Source organism: Protopterus annectens, chromosome 1.part0 (genome assembly GCF_019279795.1).
Source record: "Protopterus annectens isolate FY-2018-M chromosome 1.part0, PAN1.0, whole genome shotgun sequence".
Lineage (NCBI taxonomy): Eukaryota > Metazoa > Chordata > Ceratodontiformes > Protopteridae > Protopterus > Protopterus annectens.
Genome location: NC_056725.1, coordinates 208,477,639 through 208,500,753, shown reverse-complemented (window position 1 = coordinate 208,500,753; position 23,115 = coordinate 208,477,639). Strand labels below are relative to the sequence as shown.

Genomic DNA, 23,115 nt, shown 5'->3' with positions numbered 1-23,115 from the left:
ACCTGTAACAGCGGCCCTCCAAGATGCCTCCAGAGAATCATAACCACATTGCAAAGTATGCTTTCCCACTTGTTCAGCTGCATGCAATAAATCCTGCATTTCCTTGTTCTCTGAACATTCAGAATTTGTCAACATTTTCTGTTTAAGCAGTGACATTAAGTATTGCTGATATTTAAGCATATGAAATTGACAATTTAAAGCCCTCACAGCCAAGGTAGCAGAAGTGTAAACTTTTTCCCCCATCTGTCCAGTGCCCTAGAATCCCTATCTGAGGGGACAAGGTTTTTTGCAGTGGAAGCTTTGACCCCTTTGGGACCCTGAGATATAGTTTCTGGGTCAGCAGCAGGGTTTTTGTATAGGAATTTATGAGAATCTGGGACCCTGTAGTATCTGTCTGGCTTAGCAGGTGCAGGGGGTAAAGAGTCAGGGAACAGGCCAGACTCTGAAAATACATCTACAATGTCTAGAACAGGTGGAATAGCAAGGGGTCTGTACTGAGGTATTAGCAGAAAGTCTCTGAGCCTCTTCTTAGATTCTGAGTAATCTTGGCTCTCCCAGTGGAAATGCTCCCTCATGGTATGCAGGGTTTCCCCAAAAAAAATAATCCTCAGGAGAAGAGGCTGAAGGGATGGATTCTTCAGCATCAGAATCCTCATAGGGAGGAATAGAATAACCCTGTTCAGAAGAGGAATCAGAGGCAATAGAAACCTGATCAGAAGAATCATATTCTGTCTCTTGCCTAGGCCTCTTATCAGGAGGGGGATGGGAACCCCCGATCAGGTAATTAGGTCTTCGGCCATTTTAAGCATCTGTTTTTTAGGCATGGAAGTCTGAGTAGGAGAATGCTGTACTTGTTTCTTTGTCTTTAGAGCTGCTTTAGTCTTTGTCTTTGAAGCTGAAGATGGTTTAACATATAACTGTGTAGGTCTGACACCCTCAGAAGCCGATGCCTGCTCAGCAGCTCCGACCCATCTAAGGGAATGATTTCAGAGTGTCCAATACCTTGAGTATCCAGAGGCCCAGTCGGCTCCACGTGGGACTCGGAAGCAGTCTGTGGCTCTGAGGTAGTGGGCGCCAGGGGCTGCGAAAGCGCCTGAGAACCGGCGAACCGGCGACTGGACTAACGGAGGCCTCGTCGTCGGTTTTGCACCTCGGATGCCTGTCCTTTTCCTTGCATATTTTTTGTAAACTCCGGTCGTCAGCTGTTCCGACAGCATTATATAATTAAACCTTCGGCCAAAGTAATGAAATGCAAAATCGAACCGACACTTAATAGTGCGTTCGTTAAATCTAGCACAAAACCGACAGCTAGCAACGTTGTGGTCAGCGCCTAGGCAAGGAATACAGTAAGACTGAAAATCCTTATGAGGTATTTGCTTTCCACAAGAAATACAATTGTTAACTTTTTCTGACATCGGTCTGGAGCAAGAAAAATGTTTCCCCAACGGGGTACTTAGCTTTAATGAAGACTTTGGTTCCAAAATTAGGATTTGAAAATCTCAGGAGTCAGCCGACCGACACTAGCGAACTGCTTTTGCTTCGGGCACCACACGGCAAGAAAGACTGAAGAAAATGGTATCAGCTGCTTCTTTTATACCCCTGGTGCACTAACGTCAGGGAAGAGGTGACAGCAACCGACGCCGGACCAGGACTTTGGAATTCAGGCCGACTACGGGTAGACTGCCAGCAGGATAACCCAAGAGTAATGACTGCAACAGTGAAACACGATGAACATCTTTGGGGGAGGCTCCTCTAACAAAAAAAATAACCAAAAATCCTGTGCATTAGAGAGCTTTCTGAAATTTTAGAAAAAAATGTAAAAAGCAGAGAAGTGGAAAAGTCAAGAACAAATAGAACTATTTTTTTGAAAACCTAAATATGTCAAAATTAGAGGTAGATGAGGCTCAACAATCAAAAGTTATGACAGGAGGCAAAGACAAAAAAAAAAAAAAGATGGTGATGTATAACCAATCTGCAGGAAAGTCTGTAGGAATAAACAGATGGCATTCCAGTGGAAGTTTGGAAGCCAGGTGGGAAGAAAGTGCTAAAACTCGAAGGTTTTGTTTAACAGATTTTTAAAAGGAGGGAAAGCACCAAAATCCTGAAATAAACTTTTGCGGTATAATACCTAAAGGCAGTAAAGACCCATCAGATCCACCTTCACAGAGGGCTATTTTAATTTTAAACCACAGTTATAAAAGGTTTATGTCTACTAATGGCTAAAAGAATGGCAAAGGTGTTGTCAAAATTGATAGATATGCATCAATGTGGTCTGGTAGAGGGGAGGCAAACATTTGACAACATTAACAATGAAGACACACAGAGAAGCAGATTTTAAGAAAATACTGTTCGTGCTGGTGGGTCTTGATGCAGAGAAAGCATTCTATTGAGTAAGCTGGGATTTTAAGTAGGGTAATAGAAACATTTTGCATCTCCTGATGTAATAATGAAATTAACTGGGAGGGTTTGTACAGTTTTATTAGCTTTTATTGATCACAATATGAGAGATTGGAGGCAAAAATCAAAGTGGGAAGGTTCCTCTCTGATAAGTTGCATCTGAGCAGAGGAACCAGGCAGGGACGTCTCCTCTTTCACCCTTGTCATTTGTGCTATATTTGGAACCACTGGCAAAAAAATAAGGGACTTGGAAATTCAAGGATATAACTGGCATGGTATTCAAGAACAGCTGCCTTTACTTGCAGATATTTTTTACCTGATAAGACCAGAAAAGGACATCTCAGTGTTTTAGAACATTCAGTGAGTTCCATTTTTTTCATCAAGATATAAAATTAATGAAGATACAACAAAGGCTATGTGTATAAACTATGTACCCACACATGAATTGGTTCAGCAATATTTATGGGCACATGATAAAATGAAGACTTATCACTGAATATAATACGATGCCTCCATTGGTATGTACAAATCCAAGCATATCATTCCTCTGAGAAGGTCCCAATGACTTTTAACCCAAACAATTGAAGGTTTTAAATCCTCCAACTATCCCAACAGATTGGCACAACTCTGCTTATACTCAGTATCCTACTGGCTACTACGAGGTGCCAGGAAAGACCCAATCTTACCTGGCTAAATTGTAGACCATATAAGCAAATGGGATTCGGACACATGCTCGACTAGCATATGTTCGAACTACAAAACATTGAACACACATACACAAAAGCACTCAACATCGACAAGTGCTTCCGTATATGTGTGCCTGTTTCATAGATCGGACTACAGTGCGGGTAAGGGAAAATTCCCTTTTCCCCACTGTAGTGCGATCTCAGAGTGAGAATAATAAAGTAGGGGGGTGCAGGGGGACGAAGCTCCCCTGCAGAAACCTAGATTTTTTTTTTGAACTACACATACACGGAAGCGCTTTTCGATGTTAAGTGTTTTCGTGTGTGTTCGATGTTTTGTGATTCGGACATATGCTAGTCGAGCATGTGTCCTAGACCCAAGCAAATATAGATAGCATCCTCACAGATAATACTGCTTTTGCCACAAGAAAAGTACTATGACAGTCATCTCTAAACTCAATAACTACTTAATTTCTAACAAGGAACAATGTCTCATTAACTGGTGCTTTCTCAGTCTTAGCTCATTAATTAGTAGACGGTATAGAATGTCACACCTCTAGCAGCATATACACATCCTTGTATTCCATAGCATTTTCTGAAGAAATCAACGTAAAGAAATGTAAAAATTGTTTGATAAAAAAAAATAATAAAACTGTACAAAAGTACAGTTGTGTACACTTACCATAAATATAGATGTTCGAGTATATTCACTGTTGCAGTCATCACATTTGGGTTATCTGCCTGCTGGTAGCAGTCAGCCAGCCTGAATACCTAAGTCTTCGGATTTCGGCGTCGGATGCTGCCGTTTCTTTCATGACGTCAGGTCAGGGGTATAAAACATGCAGCCGACACCATTAAATCAGTTTTTCTTGCCCCAGATGTCAGGTGCCCCCACAATGGGAAGCAATTATGTGGTATGGAACACCTGCAGCAAAAAGGAAATACAAATGATATAATATATACCAAACAAAAAAGAAAGGTAGAGCCAAGAGAAGTCAGGGGGTTGCAGGGAGGGTAACCAAGACTGCAACAGTGAATACACTCTAACATCTACATTTATGGTAGTGTACACAACTGTACTATGTTCTTCGTGTTTCACTGCTGCAGTAATCACATTTGGGTTGATTCCCAAAGCTAAGGATGGGTGGAGGCAGGTAAAGAGCATTGGGGCCAGCTATTAAGCCCTGCAAGACTACAGTGACACATCCAGCTCTGGATTTAAAAAAGACAGGCAGGTGGTAATGCGTGGTGAAAGTATGCACAGAGCTCCAGGTGGCAGCTTCCAGGATGTCCCTGGTAGGGACTCCTCTTAGAAATGCTGTAGAGGTACATGCAGCCCTGATGGAATGTGATCTTATCCCCTGTGGGGTAGGTTTTCCATGGTGCTTGTAGCAGAAATGGATGCAACAGGCTATCCATTTGGAAATGGTTTGCTTTGAAATGGCCTTCCCCTCTGCCCCTGCAGCAAAACTAACTAGCAGCTGGTCAGATTTTCTGAGAGGCTTAGTTCTGTCCAAATAGAATCTAAGCTGTCTATGCACGTCCAGAGAATGCAGTATCCTTTCCCCTTATTTTGAGGATTAGGAAAAAAAGTAGGCAAGTGAATGGACTGGTTTAGAGCCAGACTAGACACCACCTTGGGCATAAAAGATGGGATTAGTCCTGAGGGAAACCCTGTCTGCATGGAAGATAATGAAAGGTTCCACTGCCATGAGGGCCTGCAGTTCAGATACTCTTCTTGCTGAAGGGATGGCTAGAAGTAAGGCTGTTTTCCAGGAAAGGAATTTCAGTTCTTCTGTAAGCAGCTGGTTCGAAGGGGGGAAGATTGAGTTTTTCCAATACAAAGTTAAGGTCCCAGGCTGGAGTGGGAGATCTCCTGGAGGGCCTTAGATTTTTGGCCCTCTAAGGAATTGTTTTAGCAGGGGATGAGAGAAGATGAGTGGCTCAATATTATAATGAGCTGAAATGGCAGAGGCATGAATTTTAGTTGAAGAGAATGATAGCCCCTTATGCAGCATTTCTGTTAAATAATCTAGAATATGGGGTAAGCTGGGCACCATTGTGCCCCTCCCCTGAACCTGGCTCCAGGAACAGTATCTTTTCCACTTTTCTAAATAGAATTTTCTAGTACTAGGCCTCCTTGCCTCAATAATGACATCCAGCACCAGCTTGCTGAGGGTTGCTAGGGGGGAGCTCAGGGAATTAGCCAGGCTGCAAGGTTCAGGGTTTGAAGCTAAGGGTACAGAATCCAGCCTGCCTGCTAGAACAGCAGGGAGGGGGTTCGTGGTTGTAGCCTGTCAGACTGCGCAAAAGGGTATATCAGTGCTGGCGTGGCCAGTCTGGAACAATCAGTATTGTCCTCTGCTTGTCCTGTTTGATCTTTAGAAGAACTTTGAGAGGAGAGGCAGAGGGTGAAAGGCATAAATTGAGAGGCTTTCCCAAGAAAAGGACAGGGCATCCTCTTTCCAAGCTTGACTGTGGAGAGTTCTGGTGCAGAATTTGTTCAACTGGTAGTTCTGAGGTGAGGCAAACAGGTCTACCTCTGGTGTCCCCCATTCGTTCCTTAAGAGCTTGAATATTTTGGGTTCCAGTTTCCATTTATGTGGGTCTAGGAGATTTCTGCTTAAGTTGTCTGCCAATGAATTTAGTTTGCCTGGCAGGAACTGAGCTTGCAGGTTCACTTGGTAGTTCAAGTCTGCGTTCCACAGAGCCATGGTTAGTCTGCAGAGTGGGTAGGAATGGGTTCCCCCCTGCTTGTTTATGTACCACATAACTGTGGTGCTGTCTGTCTTTACCAGTAGTTGTCCTGGAAGAATAAGATCTTTGAAGGCTGTCAGAGAATTCTGTATAGCTAACATTTCTTTTTGATTGATATGCAGGTGCATCTGTTTTGGGGTCCATTTGCCCTGAATGCACTGCCCTGCCATGTGAGCCCCCCATGCATAGTCTGATGCGTACGTTGATAGGGTTTGGGCGGCACAGAGTAGAGTGAAAGGGAGTCCCTTGTTGTGGTAGCAGGCCTCTGCCCACCAAAGGAACTCTGTCGTTAGACAAGGAATGATAAGAATCATTGTTTCTAGGTCCTAAGAATGTTGACACCATAGACTTTTCAGATACCATTGAAGTTTCCTCATATGCAATCTTGCATATGGAATTAACAGAATGCAAGAGGCCATGAACCCCAGGGATTGCGGGATCTTCCTTGCAGAGAGCTGGGGTTTTGTGGCCACTAGGTTGAAGTAGGTTGTCAAACTTGTTTCTCTGAAGTGAGGAATGCCATCTAGGAAGTTGTGATCAAGCTTGCTCCCAGGAATACAATCTGTTGGCAGGGTACTAGGTGCGACTTCTTCTCATTGATGGTGTACCCCAGTGAGGTTAGAAGTCTCTTTACAAATGCCAGGTGTTGTAATAGCAAGTCCTGGCTTTCTGCCTGAATCAGGCAATCGTCCAAGTACGGGTAAATCTGAATATTTCTCTGCCTGCAAAATGCAATGGCTGGAGCTAGGCACTTTGTGAATACCCTGGGGGCAGTAGATAAGCCAAAGTGAAGTGCAGAGAACTGAAAGTGCATGGAGCCCACCCTGAAACGTAGGTACTCTCTGCAGGATTCCCTTATTGGGATGTACAGGCAAGCTTCCTTTAAGTCTAGGGATGCCAGCCAGGCATCCTTGGCTAGCATAGGAAGAAGATGTTGAAGAGTTAGCATTTTGAATTTTGGAATCACCAGAAAGGTGTTGAGAATAGACAGGTACAGGATAGGACACCAAGAGTTTTCTTTTCTGGGAACCAGGAACAGTCTTGAATAAAAACCTTGTCCCTTTTGTTCTGCTGGGACAGTCTGAATAGCCCCGATACTGAGGAAAGAGAGCACTTATTTTTGGGCCTCCGCCCACTGATTTGGGGGGAGGTCTGGCCATACATTTGGGGTTGGTAATGAGAGGAAGTGGAATCTTTATCCTACACAAACTACGTTTAAAACCCATTTGTCCTGGCTAATGAGTTCCCAGTTTTTTGTATGCAGGGCGAGCTTTCCTCCTAAGGGAGCCAGTAGTTGAGCAGGGCTTGGAAGAGTTAAGGATAAATCATTGTGCCATTTTTCCAAAGGGGTGGCTTACTACTCCCTGCTTTGGAAGTGGGAGCCCCCCCCCCCACTGCTTAGATCTGTGCATAGCCTGAGACTGAAGTCTTGGTGGTCTGCTGCTCCTGGGTTTGGACTGAAAAGGCCTGGAAGGGACTGGAAAAGAGCTGTTCTTTGAAGACCAATACCTACTGAATCTAGGAGGCTGTACTTGTAAGAAATCTAACAGTTTGAATAGATTTAGCTTTTTCCTCCATCCTTTTGAGGACTTCTGCTTTGTTGCCAAAAAGGCAGTCTTGGTTTAAGGGTGCATCCAGTAATTTAACTTTAACATGATCTGGAAAGTATTGCTCCTTAACCCAAGCATGCCTTCTAAGTACAGACCCAGTGACAGCAGCCCTGCAAGATGCTTCCAAAGCATCAAAACCACAAAGTATGTTTACCAACTTGTTCAGCAGAATGCATTAACTCTTGCAAATCTTTGTGTTCAGCACAGTCAGGAATCAACATAATTTTCTGTTTTAATAGTCCCATAATATGCTGCGGATACTTTAACATATGAAACTGGCAATTTAAAGCCATAATGGCCAAAGTAGCAGAAGTGTAAACCTTCTTACCCAATCTGTCTAAAGCTCTAGAGTCATCAGAAGGGGTAGGATTTTTTGCAGTAGCAGCCTCAATGCCTTTTGGTCCTTGAGAAATGGTCTCTATATCCGCAGTGGGATTCTTGAAGAGGAATTTGTGAGAGTCAGGTACTCTGTAGTACCTGTCAGGTTTCCTGGGAGCTGGAGGCAAAGTGTCTGGGGTAAGGCTGGATTCATCATCTACAATCACCAGAACTGGAGGGATAGCTAGAGGCCTGTGTTGAGACGGGAGTAAAAATTCCCCCAAGTCTCTTTTTGGACTCAGAATAGCCCTGGCTTTCCCAGCGGAAATGCTCCTTAAGAGTATGCAAGGTTTCACCAAAAGAAAAATCTTCTGGAGGGGAAGCAGAGGGAATGGAATCTTCTGTATCAGAATACTCATAAGTAGATAAGGGTAAAGCCTGGTAGTTAGAAGGAACAGAAATATCAGATTCCTGATCAGAAGAAAAATCAGTTCTAGGTCTCAGAGTGGGAAGGCTGGCTTCCCCTAATTAAGGTAATAAAGTCTTCAGCCATTCTAATCAATTGTTTTTGAGGCATATGGGTCTGGGTATGCGATTTGATCGTCGGTTTTTCTAGGCGTAGTGTGAGCTTTAGGCCAGAGGAATTCGGTATATCAAACTTGAAACAAAGTCGTTGGTTTACTATAAAAGTCAGTAGGCCTGAATACACCCTCAGAAGCTGGTGCCTGCACAGCGGCACTGGACCCAGCCAAGGTAGAGACATCCACAGGTTCCATAGTCAAAGAAGCATCTCACGGCAGACCGGACTACGAATGGGTCTCAGTAGAGGCCTGCGAATCTGTAGTAGCTGATATCAGGGGCTGCGAAAACACCTCACTGAGTACCGGTGGACTGGCAACTAGCTTAACAGAAGCATCGTTGGCAGTTTTGGACCTATCCGGTCTGTCTCTGTCTTTATCCTTACATTTTTTCGGAAGATCGATAGTCAGATGGCTTAATGAAGCCATTTCAGAGTACGGAGATCAAGAACGAAAGTATTTAGCTACAAAAATAGCCAGACACAGAATAATTTAGGCGTTAAGACACAAAATCAACAGCAAGGGACATCGTGGTCTAGGCCTAGTCAGGTGACGCAGTAAGAATTAAAATTTCCAGGCAAGACAATTGCTAATTTTTTCTGACATCAGTTAGAACAAGAAAAAAGGATCCCCAATGGGGTACTTATCTTTTTGAAGACTTCAGGTCTGAAACTTGAAAATGAAAATTTCAGGAGTTGGCCAACCAGCACTTGCGAACTGCTTCTGCTTCGGGCACCGTACGGCAAGAAAGATTGATGTAATTACGTCGGCTGCATGTTTTATACCCTTGACGACCTGACATCATGGAAGAAATGACAGCATCTGACCCAGAAATTCGAAGACTCTGGTATTTAGGCCGGCTGAGGATGACCTGCAGGCAGATAACCCAAATGTGATGACTGCAACAGTGAAACACGAAGAACATCAGCAATGTTATCACTGAGAAGTACTCTTCATAGTGATAAGTCACTGCATTCATTGTCTTCTAAAAAAAATTCAATATGTTGTAAGGATTCCCATTTAAAATGTCAGCACTTGAAATGCAGAGTGCAAACATGCCGGGGGGGGGGGGGGGGCACAAGAAAAGCGAATCTCGAAGATCCCACTTCAAGACTTTTTTTGGGGGGGGGCAAATCCCTCTGCACTCCACATTTTGGGGCAAGCCCCCAACACCCCCCTCCCCCAAACATACATACAGCAACTTCAAGATCACCATACCTTAGAGAAAAGGGAATATTAAAAAAAATGGCATTTTTGATTTGGTAAATACAAGTCTGATCTTTCGGCCATTCAATCTCCGTATTTCGGGACTTGCTCTAGCAGGTCCCGACATTTCAAATGGTTACCATGTTATAATGCACACAAACCCCAAATATATTTTGTTAAACTGTCAGAAATGGTTATATCTTGGAAACTCTACAACCTAGACATATATTGTTGAACACTTCTGTTAATCAGCAACTTTCACATGAAATTCCTCCGTTTATAGATATTTACAAAAATATTAAAACATATGCACAATTATATAATTAGAAATATATCTATAACTGAATACCTTTCAAGGTGCGTAACTTACAGTACAAATATCAATAACTGTTTTCTTCAACATCTACTGTTTCACCTGATGCCATTCAAAAGTTTATAAGTCACTTGATTTTTAAGTATTAAACACATATGAAAATATTACTTGTATTCATAACTACTAAACTAACTAGCAGTATCTCCAGTACAGCGTGATATAAATAGACACTAACAAATAACTCGTCTCCCACCATGGCATTTCACACCATACCCCTCAACAGCATGTAGGTTGTTCAGATATGAAAATATGAGCTTAAATATGAACATATGCATAGAAAGCAAACCGTGATCAGTTTCTCTTGTGCAGGGCATTCCAGATTAACAATCTCAGTTTCATACTGTTTAAAAGTCCTTGCTGTTTGTAACGCTGCCTATTAGCTGGTAAATCACTAAAGAAGCTAGATGAAAAGGATTCTCAAAAAAGATTTTCAAGTTTGCCAACAACATAGATAATACAACTTACTGAACCATAGTTAACAATATCCCTATTTAATGGGAATATTCACAAAGGAGTTGCCTCAGGAATTGGTACTCTGACCTTTTTTCTATTCCCTTTACATATCAGAATTCATGCTTGGGCTCTACTAAGTATTAACTGCATTATTCATGCAGATGATGTATGAATAACCAATAACCAATGCCTACATAAAATGTTGTACCTTACAGCAGCTCTTAAAAAAAAAAAAAAAAAAAAAAGGCAGCCTAATCTGGAATTGGCCATCCACAAACTAACAATTTCTCAGAAACAAAATGTTTTCCTTGGTACCTCCCCCCAAAAGGTTTAAATTCTGCATATATAACTTCAGTTAATGCTACTAATAGAATCCCTCTGCCCTGCATTATAGAACAAATTGCCTTAGATTACAATATCAACAGCTTTCACTACAAAAACTAAGAATTTACTTGATAAAATACTAAACTAACACTTGCTTAACAGGATTTCAGGTGCGATTACGAAGGAAAAAAGACAAGCCATCGTAGCAGCCCCAAACTTTAAATATGCACTTCCTTTAAAAGCATTAAATGCTGTCGTCTCTTTCGGCTTTTCCCGGTTAGGGGTCACCACAGCGGAACTCGGGTCCGCTAATGATTGGCAGTAGATTTTTACGTGCCGAGTTGCCGGCCCTGACGCACAACCTTCAACGAATGTACGCCCATTCACGCATGTCTCCACACAGAATACGCTCTAGTTGAGAATCGAACAGGACGTCTTACTGTGAGGCGACAACGCTACCGCAGCACCACATTAAATCTTCCTTGGTAATTCAAAAAGCATAAAGTAAGATTTTATGTTTCATTTCTCTTTCATGCAGAATACTGTCAAACATTCAACAACAGCAACCAGTTGAAGCAAGTTGTATCACTAATAAATTCCCAAAACTTTAAGCTTAATAATTCTTGCGGTCCTTAACTCAACCTAACAAATCTAACATATGACAATGAAACAAAGAAGGCATCCTCCTTTGCAGATCATACAGACTAGGAAATGGTGAAAGGCCTTTCACAAAAAACGTACCAATATCTAGGAATGCTCACAAGATATCCAAAAAGTAACCAATGACAATTTTGTTCCGACAACTACTGAAACATTTAAAGGAAAAAGTCAAATGCCTTTGCTTCTATGACTATAGTTTAACTAACCCTTGCTCAGTACAGCATTTCTGACCAGTTAAATGTATATGTTTAACGGCAAAATGTTTTATATCAATGGGAGATTGCAGGATCATAATCCTGGATGACCCCCCACTTTTTAGGAAAAATGTTTAGTGCTGGTTAACAAAATGGACACTTTTTCCCATAAGACAATTTAGTATACACAGCTCTTATAAATGAAGACACTCCATGAGCATAACATGGTACAAAGCATTCATAAAAGCATCATCACATAAATCACTCAAATTACAAGCAGATATCTATATTAATATATAACAATCAAGACAAAAGTCTACTACTAGCTTTTATATTACTACAAAATTAACTACAGAAATGTACTCTTTCAATTTAGGTGTTAGGAAATTAGAATAATTTCAATAAACCAGAGCACTACCATGCTGTATAGAATTTAGGAAGATTAAATCAAAATATTTATCTCACACCATTTCTTCTCACTTTCCCTCAACAGATTTCTCTCACTAAGCAGACATAATTCAGGAAAAGATACAATTTTTTTCTATTTCAGCTTACACTTGTTTTATTTTAATAATCAGCCTTTGCGTTTCATCAAGAGAAATTGCTTGGTATTAGTCCACTACTTCTCCAAGATTCTGCACAACTGCAACAACTATTTTATAAGATGCATTTACAAATCTGTTTAGAGACATATCACATGACCATGGAAAATAATGACATATCCATAAAATATCTAACAATCTCACCATTTACCCCCTTACTTTGCATAAACATTGAAAACACTGCACATAGTGTTACAGTTTAGGTTTTACTGCTGCATATACTCAACTCGTATATTTTTTTTATACATCTGTGATTTAAATCTTGATTGCATCCCACAACGATTTTGCTGTGTGTTACTTTTTGTATGCTATCCTCTATAGCTTTAATGCATTTGTATGGGTCATGCAGTTCGGTGTCAGTCTTAGGAGCAACCTGATTAACAAATGTATTAAAAAAACTTGCAACACTTCTCATACACTTCAGTAAAATAAAGACCCCATTGTCAATGTCTCAAATGATAATTCTATCAAATAAAAATTAAAATGGATTAAAGCAGCATGCTGAAACTACACAATGGCCTGAAATAAAAATGTGAGAACCCATTATCAAAATGTCAAAGGATACATAAGGATTTGTCTCCGATGGAAGTCCATTAAGGTCAAATATATTTAGTAAGTCATAAAACTGGCCATGAATGTCACCACATATCGTGAACTTCTGTGTCTGGAAAACAAAAAAATAAATTAATCCATGTGCTTTTAAGAAGTTAATTTCTGATTCACACATAACAGCAGAAAGCTACCAAACAAGAATTTAAAAGAATGCATAAACCACAAAGTCATCCATTTTCTCCAGGGTGGCTCCACAACAGCATTAAGACAAATGTTTTCAATTACGGAAAACTGCAGTTACCTGAGCAACAGCAAGTTTATCATAATTCTGTTTGTTACAAAACATGTCAAAAGGTTCACTATAAATCAGTAAGAGAAAATTAGGATACCCATCTTAGAAGTATACTACCTCTATCAGCATTACTCCAACAGGGTGACACCATTTATTAAATGCAGATATTGACCAGGTTACTGACCTAATCTCCAAGACAGGCAAAGCCAGGGGTGAATAAATAGAAGTGTAATACATCATTATACAGAAACTTATATAGGTGTTACACAGCAAATGAAACATTATGTTAAGTACAGACTTCACAGGATCATAGGAGATTACTAGACTAATGGCTCTGGGGCCCCTACAAGCATAGCCAAGAGTTTATCCCCAAAAAGAAACCCCAATCAGCACCTGTCGCCCCTGTCAATGAGGGACACAGGTGGAACTCCTGGGACAAATTTGTGGTTACCCATCCACTTATCAAGGTTGTGCTTGAAGAGGGTCAGCGACGTACTTTGTTTGAGATGTATGGGGAGTCTATTCCAGAGACGGAGCAGCCTTTGGGAGACCAACCTGTCTCTCCAGGAGGTTTGGTTAATGTCACACATTAGATTTAAGCCTTTCGATCAGGTACTACGCGAGGAGTTAGACTTATAGATGTGGAGCATCTCTAGTAGAGCAGGGTCTGAGATTGCCTTGCAGGCAAGTCACAGATCACCTCTGAGCAATCTGTACGATACAGAGTAGAGTGATAGTGATTTGCGCCTGACCATATAGGACAGGTATTGGAGGCCATGGATTCTCTTTGTGAGGTACTTCTGTGGCCTTTCCATTTGGCACAGTTGTTTGGAGATGTACACTTTATTTTATTTCTTTATTTACTTAACATTTGTTAACTAGGAAAGTTCGACTTGAAACAAAGCCAGTTTTCAGTGGAGGCCCGGGCAGAAATGCTCCAAATACCATACCACATACCAAATGGGACGATGTAACTAAATCACTGGCCAACTGAGGGAGAAGTACAAAGAGGTAATAACCTCCTTTTTTCCGGATGCAATCCCTTTACTTATGAGGTGAAGCAGGTAAAAGGCTTTTCTGACCACTGCCGCTTCATGATGGTCAATGTGAGACTGTTGTCAACTTGTGTACCCAGGTCTCTCACTACAGGTTGTGTGCTTAGGGGGTTGCCGTTAATATTGTAATCAGTAGGGGTCATGTTTTTGCCGAATAGTACAATACATTTTTTTGCATTTAACTTAAGACCATGACTTTGGCACCAGTCATTTGTTGCTGTGAGACCCTCTTGAAGTAGGTTATCATTTGAAGAGTTAATGACAGCACCTAACTTACAGTCGTCCACAAACTTAGTCAGCCACAGGCCTTTTGTCTTTGCCTTCTGAGAAGCAGATCCCTGAGGGACACCACAAGTGACAGGTCTGCTGTCAGAGGTGATGGCACCTATTTTGACCTTGTGGGTCCTGTCAGTGAGCCAGTTGGCCACCCACCTGATGAGATAGGGATTTACGTCAAGCTGTGTTAGTTTTTCGATGATGCCCGAGTGGGGGATTGTGTCAAAGGCTTTGGCCACGTCAAGGTAAGCTGTATTTACTGACTTTCCCTCATCCAATGCCTTGCTGACGGTCTCAAAAAAATCAACCAGTTTCAACAGGCAAGATCTGCACTTGATGAATCTGAACTGGGTGGGTGGGGGGGTCAAGGTCTTGGAGATTGCCTATGTCCTTGTTTATGAGGTCCATAATACACTCCATGGCCTTACAGATAAGACTTGTCAAGCTAATGGAGCAACGTTTCCAGGGTCAGTAGTGGGCACCACCTTTGAGCAAAGGGATGGCAATAGCAGTTTTCCGCTTTACTGGAATGAAGCCTGTACTGAGGCTATGGTTGAGTAGGGTACTCAATGGTGAGGCTAGTTCTTTCTGGAGATGTTGCAGAATACAGCCTGGGATATTATCAGGTCCCACGGAAGCTGTGTTCTTTGCCTTGGATAGGGCCTTTAACACGATCTATGGAGATGTGAGGTGCGGGGGCAAGTATCAGGGATGTCGAATGGGCCTTTGGGGGGGATGGGGGGACGTTTGCACTGAACCTATCTGCTAGCAGGTTGGCTAAGTCAACAGAATCAATGTAAGTGGTACTGTTAAGAACTAATTCGGAACAAACATGGGCTTTGTCATGGAAGCTAGTTTCGATTCATTAATTGACTTTGGAAGTATTTGTGGCATTATGGTAACATATTCAGTGCAATCAAATGAGCACATGTGCTTGTTACATTAAGTTTTACATGAAAACTACAAATGACAGCAAGAAAGTAGTTTAGAAAAAAAACTACATTCAAACTTTTTACACATGTACAGCGCTTACAAACACAGCTATACACAGGTAATAACTATATGCAGCAGTATGGGATATTTGTATCAGTGTGAAAGTATGGCAGCTAGGTTACGTGAATTTAAAAAAATGGCATAACCGTCTCTCTCTGAGGAATACCACATGCTTAGCACTAAAATCTGGAAAATAAGGGTCTATATCTCAATACTGGAAATAAGAATAGGCAATGCAAGTTCTAACATGGTTAAGGAACCTGTGTGTTTAACAGTCAGAGCATTAGGAGCTAAAGAAGAAATTAATTTTGAAAGAGTTGTGGAGAGAAGAAAACCAATAAGGATTTTACAGATCAGCAGCAGAATTTAGCTAGCTCTTTCTTTATTAGGGAACCAGTCTGAATGACAAAACAGTAATGATCAGCAGGGAAGGTGGAAAGAAGACATTAAATCTGTAAATGTGATTAACAGGCTAAAAGAAGCTGACCATATTTGAGCTATGCCAGGGTTATTCCTTTCCTGACTGCATCTTATCTTTTAGGGGTGTGCAATCTAGAAAAGTGCTTAAAGCAGCTAATAGTGTTATTAATTTTAGGTTTTTAGCAGATTAGTTGGTCAGAGACAAGAATCAAGAGTTAATGTGAAGTACTTAAACGTTAAAACAGGTTCAGTCCTGCAGTTAACCAAGAGGGATGGTACTATGTGTGTGAGAGAGTGAAGCTAGTCATCTGTAGGACATCTTGCTTGTAGGAAGCCTAAAAGTTGACCTAACTTGCACAACTATACATTTCCCCCAATGGCTTTGGCCGACTTCCTCCCACTGACATGCAAGGACACACAAGAATAAAAGACGCACCAATCAATACCATTTTAGATCTTTCTTGCCCTAGTTGTGTCAGGAACTTGGTCGCAGTGTCAGAGCTTGAGTAGATCAACAGGACTCATGCTCCCATCAGGTCCACCACAGAGGCCACCAGTATCCCTCTACAGAAAGTATAGCATGGCCAATGACAGAAACAGCATGATAGGGAGGTGAGAGGGGAAGGTAACTGACAAAAAGGGACTAACCCCAACATTAGGGTACCATGGAAAATGGACAAGCAGGAAAGGAAAGAGGGAATATGAAATGAACTGTAATACTGAATGTACTTGAACATGTACATTTACGGTAAGCTCCTAACACAACTGTACTATTCAATGACAGTCCTCATCTTCGAGATGACTCCGAGATAACAACAGTGGGTGTTTAGCCATAAAAGGTTGTGTTAAAAAAAAAAAAAAAACTTGCACGAAAGCAGAATCAAACCCTGTCCTGGCTGTCAGTGTCATGCCTAAGTTGTAGTGTTTAGAAAAAGTGTGAACTGAAGACTAAGTGGTTCTTTCTAAAATAGACTGGGTATTGTCCTACTCCCCAGTGAGGAAAACTCTGGTGGCCACTGTGACTCTGGCAGAACGAGCTTTTACATTCCCTGGAACAGATTTCCAATATAAAAAAAGTAGTAAATGCAAAGTGCAAGCCATTTTAATAGCATTTGCTTAAAACTGAATTTCTTTCCTTACCCTTGGCAAAAGATGCAAGGAGTGACTCCAATTTTCTAAATTCCTTTGTTCTGTCCAGATAACATCTTGGTTGTCTATGCACATGTAAATTCAGTAGGTTCAGGATCCTTTCGCCTTAGCTTTATGGCTTAGAAAAAAGTAGGTGAATGACATGACCTTAAATCAGACCAATCACTGCTTCTGGCATGAAAGTGGGACTGCTGTGAAGGGAGGCCAAATCTTAATAAAATACCAAAAAAGAGTTCCTACATATCATTCTCTGCAGTTCTATTAGACCAGAGTTAGCTCTTCTGAAACATAAGTGAGGTCTGGGGGTAGAGTGATTTTTCTCTTAAGTCTAAGGTGCAAATCCCCACTCAAAGTGTTTTACTGAGTAACCAGTAGAAGGGGGGTTCATATTAAAGCAGCCTGAGGTAGCAGAAGCAAGGACCTTTAATTTTTACAAGAGTATAGTTATTAGGAAAGCAGAGCTCCTGAGTCTCCTGTAAGAATACAGGACGCTACCCTATACTGCTGAAATTGGTGTACTTGGCAGCGTTCTTGAAGTCTAATTTTTGAAGTTTTAGTTTTAGGTATGAATCTGTATCAAGGCGGCAAGATGGCATCTACAAGCAGTTATGACTTGCTAGGCATGCATAGTGAAAGCGGTCAGTATAGGTTCATAGATTCATATGCAAGTACTAGGCTATCTGCCCAAGGGCATTTATAAGTCTATCCAGAATGTGCTGGCTTTCTCCACCCCCTTAGATTAGTTCCCTGTGCCTCTGTCCAACAGAGCCATTAGTTCCCTGCACCACTGTCCAGCAGAGCCACTGCAGTAATCCCCGGGGTAAATTTTCTGTTTCCCACCCATCCGTCAAGGTTTCTCTTGAAGAGTGTTAGTGAGGGGCCATGCCTGATCTATACTGGAATCCTGTTCCAAAGCATGGGGAGTCTCTGGGATAGGAATCTATCCCTCCGGCATGTCCTATTTATCGTTGTGGTGAGGTTTGTATCTCTAGAGCGTGTGGCTCTCCAGGATTTGTTTTTTTTTTAGGTGGAGCATGTCCATCAATTCTGGGTTGGACACAGCCTTGTATGTCAGGCAGAGATCACCTCTGAGTAAGCGGTATGCAACAGAGTACAGCTGGAGTTTCTTGAGTCGAGCTGCATAGGGCATCTGTTTGAGGCCAGTAATCCTCTTGGTGAGGTACTTTTGTCGCCTTTCCAGCTGTTGCAGGTGTCTTGTAAGGTACATCCCAAATGGGGTGTTGTATTCTTTGATGCGTCTAATGAGTGAAGAGTAGAGGCACAATAACCTCTTTTGTTCTAGATGCGATGGAATATAAAAAGAGTTGCTATTAAGGAGTCTTTGCAAAACTTTTATGAAAATATAAGAAATGCTACACATTTACATTAATAATGCGACTGTCATGTGGGGGTGGTGCATGCAATGGATAATAGTAGAAAATGAAAATGAGCTACGTCAAGACATTTTGTAATATAAACGCTTAGCTAGTAAAAGCAGTTATGACTACTGTGTTAACTTCATAGAATGTTGTGACCTACAGTTTAAGAAATGGTGCCATTTTATGCACAATATTAAAGGTACACTCAATATTGCCAGTGATATCGGCCATCTAACACAGATAGTTTAGTAGACTAATACTGTTGTGAAATACTCTGAAAATGCTATATGCATAAATTGTATAGAGTCTACAACATCATAAAACAGAAGTATGTTACCCACTCTTGTCACATCATTGGAAAGACTCTACAGGACAGCAATTCTCCCAGTGATGCACTGGTTTTACCTTGCACATCAACAAATGTATAGCCCCCATTGTTTGACCATGACTAATACATTTTGGAAAATAAAATTCCACTTTTTTTTCATAAATCAGCAATATAAAATCTATAGACAGACTTTTGATACAAACCTCAATTTGTAGCTCACTGCATAAAGTACAGTTGTGTACACTTACCACAAATGTAGATGTTAGAGTGTATTCACTGTTGCAGTCATCACATTTGGGTTATCTGCTTGCAGTGGCCCTCAGTCAGCCTGATTATCAAGGACTTGGGTCCTGCGTCGGTTGCTGTCTCATCTTCCATGACGTCAGGTAGTCAGGGGTATAAAGCATGCAGCTAATGCCATTACATCAGTTTTCTTACCCCAGATGTCACGTGCCCCCATAATGGGAAGCAATTATATATATATATATATATATATATATATATATATATATATATAGATATATAGATATATAGATAGATATATAGATAGATATAAATTCTAAGCTTGCTTCCCCCCTTTCCTATGGCAAGTCAGATACGGATTTGCTGTGTCCAGGACTGTTTGTGAGCTCCTAACCCCCCCCCCCACACTTAACTGGTGTTAAACTATTCCTGGCGCCATAAAGTCTGTTCTTCAAAATTTCCCTTGCAACTAACCAGCTTTTTTAGTTTTAGAACTAATCTGTTTCTTTGATCTCAGCACTTGTTCAGAACTCATTGTAAGCACTAAATAAGTTACAAATTACTACAGCACTCAACTTTCCTCACTTGTCTAGAGGAAAACAAGTTTTTAGTACTTAATAAGCACCTATTCAGGCATGTCTAAAGGTCAGCTCCCGGTGTTTTCTCCTGTCTACCTGATGAATCTGGGCATCTTGGGACAATGCAGCAATTGCCTCATGTACACAGACAACCCTCTCCTCCTACCACCCAACACTACGACTTGTGAGAGATGCACTTATATAGCCAAACTGGAAGCAAAGCTCTCTTCACCAAAGACTGGCCTAGACAGTCAAGAGGAGACGGTAAACACTTGCACCACATCCCACTCATAATATAGCCCCTCAAAACCTACACCACCAAAACACACACACAGAACCACAAAACACACACCTACATTCGCAGAGGCTCTCAGTACAAATCTGCCCAAACAGAGACCTCCAAAGCAGAAATGCATGCAAATGCATGCAAGCAACCTCCAACCCCCAACACAACCCAAATGACACACAGCCCACAAACTCAGTGTGCCACTCAACTACAGCCCATAAGGCATAACGTACCCAACACTCCAGTCATAGGGGACTCCAGCCATAAACAAACTATACAATAGAAGGAGGAAGCTACTACATGATAGAGCAAAATCCCCAAAAGGGAAGGCATCTCTGATCAGTATTAGCAAAAAACTATGGGCACTCATAAAATCATCCAAGGCTAGCTTTGAGAGAAAAATTGCACAGGACACTAAGGATAATCACAAGGCTTTCTTTAGTTATGTTAGGAACCTGGGTGGGAATTCCCAGATATGCTCAGAATTAGTCCAAAATGACAAAAAATACACCAAACCCACAGACACTGCCAACATCCTAGCTGACAGGTTCAGCGCACACACCCCCCCCCCCACCACCAAAAGGGCAAATATCTATCCCAGCAGAGTGCTGCCCCCCTGACATCTCAGATGCTCAGGTAAGAGCTGCCCTCTCCAAAGCAAAAAACACATCATCAATGGGACCAGACGGTGTCCCGGGCTGCGTCCTACATGAACTCCAAGAAGAGCTAAACCCAAACATAAAACTACTGTTCAATCTCAGCCTTACTACAGGATATGTACCCAAAGAGTGGCGTACAGCAACAGCGGTCCCTCTCCACAAAGATGGTGCCTCAACGGATCCTGGAAACTATCGCCCCATAAGCCTGACTAGTTGGTCTGCAAAGCTATGGAAAGGATCATCATAGACCTCATAAATAAAGATATTGGGGACCTACAGACACTGGATCCTACCCAGTTCGGCTTTAAGGGCAGATCCTGCCTCTTAAACCTGGTCGATTTCTTTGAAACAGTCACCAAGGCCATTGACGAGGGGAAGGTGGTCCACACAGCCTACCTGAACCTCGCAAAAGCCTTCGATACAATACCCTACTCGGGCATTATAGATAAGCTCACCAGCTTAAATATAAACCCCTATGTCACTAGATGGGTTGCAAACTGGCTCAAGGACAGAACCCACATGGTTAGAATTGCTGGAGCCATGTCAGACACCAAACCAGTTACAAGTGGCATCCCACAAGGCTCAGTCCTGGGACCGCTCTTGTTCGGTATATATTTCTCGGAGTTACAGGCCAACATGGAAGGACTGTGGCTGACCAAGTTCGCAGATGACTGCAAACTAGGCACCATAATAGACTCTCCAGCCGACACAAGCATCCTACAAAAGGGCCTCATAGAAACAGACAACTGGTGCCAGAGCCATGGCCTCAAGCTAAACGCTAAAAAGTGTATAGTCATCCCCTTTGGCAAAAACAAAGTGCCCACAAATTACCACATAGGTGGTAATCCATTAAGTACGGAAGAAGTAATTAGGGACCTGGGGGACCCAAGTTGATAGCAATCTCTCATTTGAAAACCACTTGGCCAAAGTGGTTAGAAAAACATTTTATATAGCCCACCTAATCATGAAAGGGATTCACATCTAGATCAGGGGAGGTCATCATGCCTCTTTACTCATCCCTCATCAGGCCCATAATTGAGTACAATTCCCCTTTTGGGCTGTACCTTACCAGACACCTGCAGCAACTGGAAAGACCCCAAAAGTACCTCACCAAGAGGATCAAAGGGCTCAAACAGATGCCATATGCTGCCCGGTTAAAGAAACTCCAGCTCTACTCAGTGGCATACCGCCTGCTCAGAGGCGATCTGTGCCTGACGTATAAAGCCATGTCCAACCCGGAATTAATGGACATGCTGCACCTCAGAAAATCCAAATCCCATCGAGCTACGCGCTCGAGAGACTTGAACCTCAGCACTGAAATAAATAGGACATGCTGGAGGGACAGATTCATAACCCAGAGGCTCCCTTCACTCGAATAAAATCCCAGTCCAGGTTAGGCAGAGTCCCTCATTGACTTTCTTCAAGAGGAATCTTGATGAGTGGATGGGAGATCGTAGGTTTACCCCGGGTATCATTTCTGTGTCGCTGTTAGACAGAGGCACAGTATACTAACCTCGAAAAAGGGCATAGCAACATTCATTTAAAATGGGTGGCGAAAGCCAAACACACACTGGCTAGGCTTATAAATGCCCTAGGGCAGATAGCCTAGTATGAACCTATGAACCTATAGTCAGGCACACTGATGTTCCACTCACCAGGCTAAACAAGGAAAAAGTTACTGTCAGGTGCCAGGATCCACCACATAACGCACACACTCAGGTCACTCCACAACAAGTACAAATATAACTGTCACTGCCCATGTTGGTGTGAATGACCTGAGACGTACCTCCCTGGACTACATGAAGAGAGACATGGTGGAGCTCTCTCATCTTGTAGCCCAGGCCAGTATGACCGTAGCCCTGAGTAGCATCCTGTCATCACCCAAAATGACACCACAGTACAAGGACAAAATTATAGACTTTAACAATTGGCTAAGCTTCTGGTGTCATTCTAAGGGAATCCAGTATCTGTCTGCCTGGGATTACATGATCGACAGACCACGCTGCTTTGCCAGAGATGGCCTGCACCTGTCGCCCTTGGGATTCCGGATACTAGCAAAGGCTCTTGCCACCCCTATAGTGCCTTTTTTAGGCAAGGTTCAAATGGCAAATTCACCACAACAGCTACAAGCAAGCAAAATCTGAGGGTAATGCTACTCAATGCTAGAAGTCTAAACCTCAAAATGCACTCACTTGAGGCACTCCTTAAAATGGAGAACACTGACATCTGTGCAGTGACAGAGACCTGGTTCAAAGCTCCAGAGAGCACCCCTGCATTACCAGGCTATAATTCATACCACACCTTTCGGCCACCAAACCCGGACCGAAACATCAAAGGTGGAGGCGTGTCCATATTTATTAAGGATATCCACACCTCCAAGCTAGTTGCTCAGCATAATGCATCCGAGATTATCCAAGTTCAACTAACTCTGGGCAAAACCGCAATCCAGATTGTAGCTTGCTACAGACCCCCCACCATGCCCCAGGATTCCCACTCCTCTTTTCTTGATACACTGGAAAATATTAATGTGCAACCAAACACTCTAATAACAGGTGATTTCAACTACCCTACCATTAACTGGGAAACTACTCATGTACCAACTCTTTTGCTCAACGTTTTCTGGAAATCATCAATTCCAACGCTTTGGATCAACTTATCCACACCCCCACCAGGGGCAGCAATATCCTAGACCTGGTCATCACCAACATGGGTGACCGATGTTCCACACCAGAGGTCAGCTCTTCGTTGGT

General features: G+C 42.2%; 1 protein-coding gene across 1 annotated transcript in view; it reads right to left on the bottom strand.

Moving 5' to 3' along the window:
- The window catches only part of LOC122799510 (serine/threonine-protein phosphatase 5-like), a 995,806-nt gene that overhangs the window by 882,404 nt on the left and 90,287 nt on the right, over positions 1 to 23,115 (bottom strand). Inside the window, exon 4 of the mRNA XM_044069034.1 lies at positions 12,721 to 12,819. Coding sequence (XP_043924969.1) covers positions 12,721 to 12,819 — 99 coding nt within the window. The remainder of the gene's footprint in view (positions 1 to 12,720; positions 12,820 to 23,115) is intronic.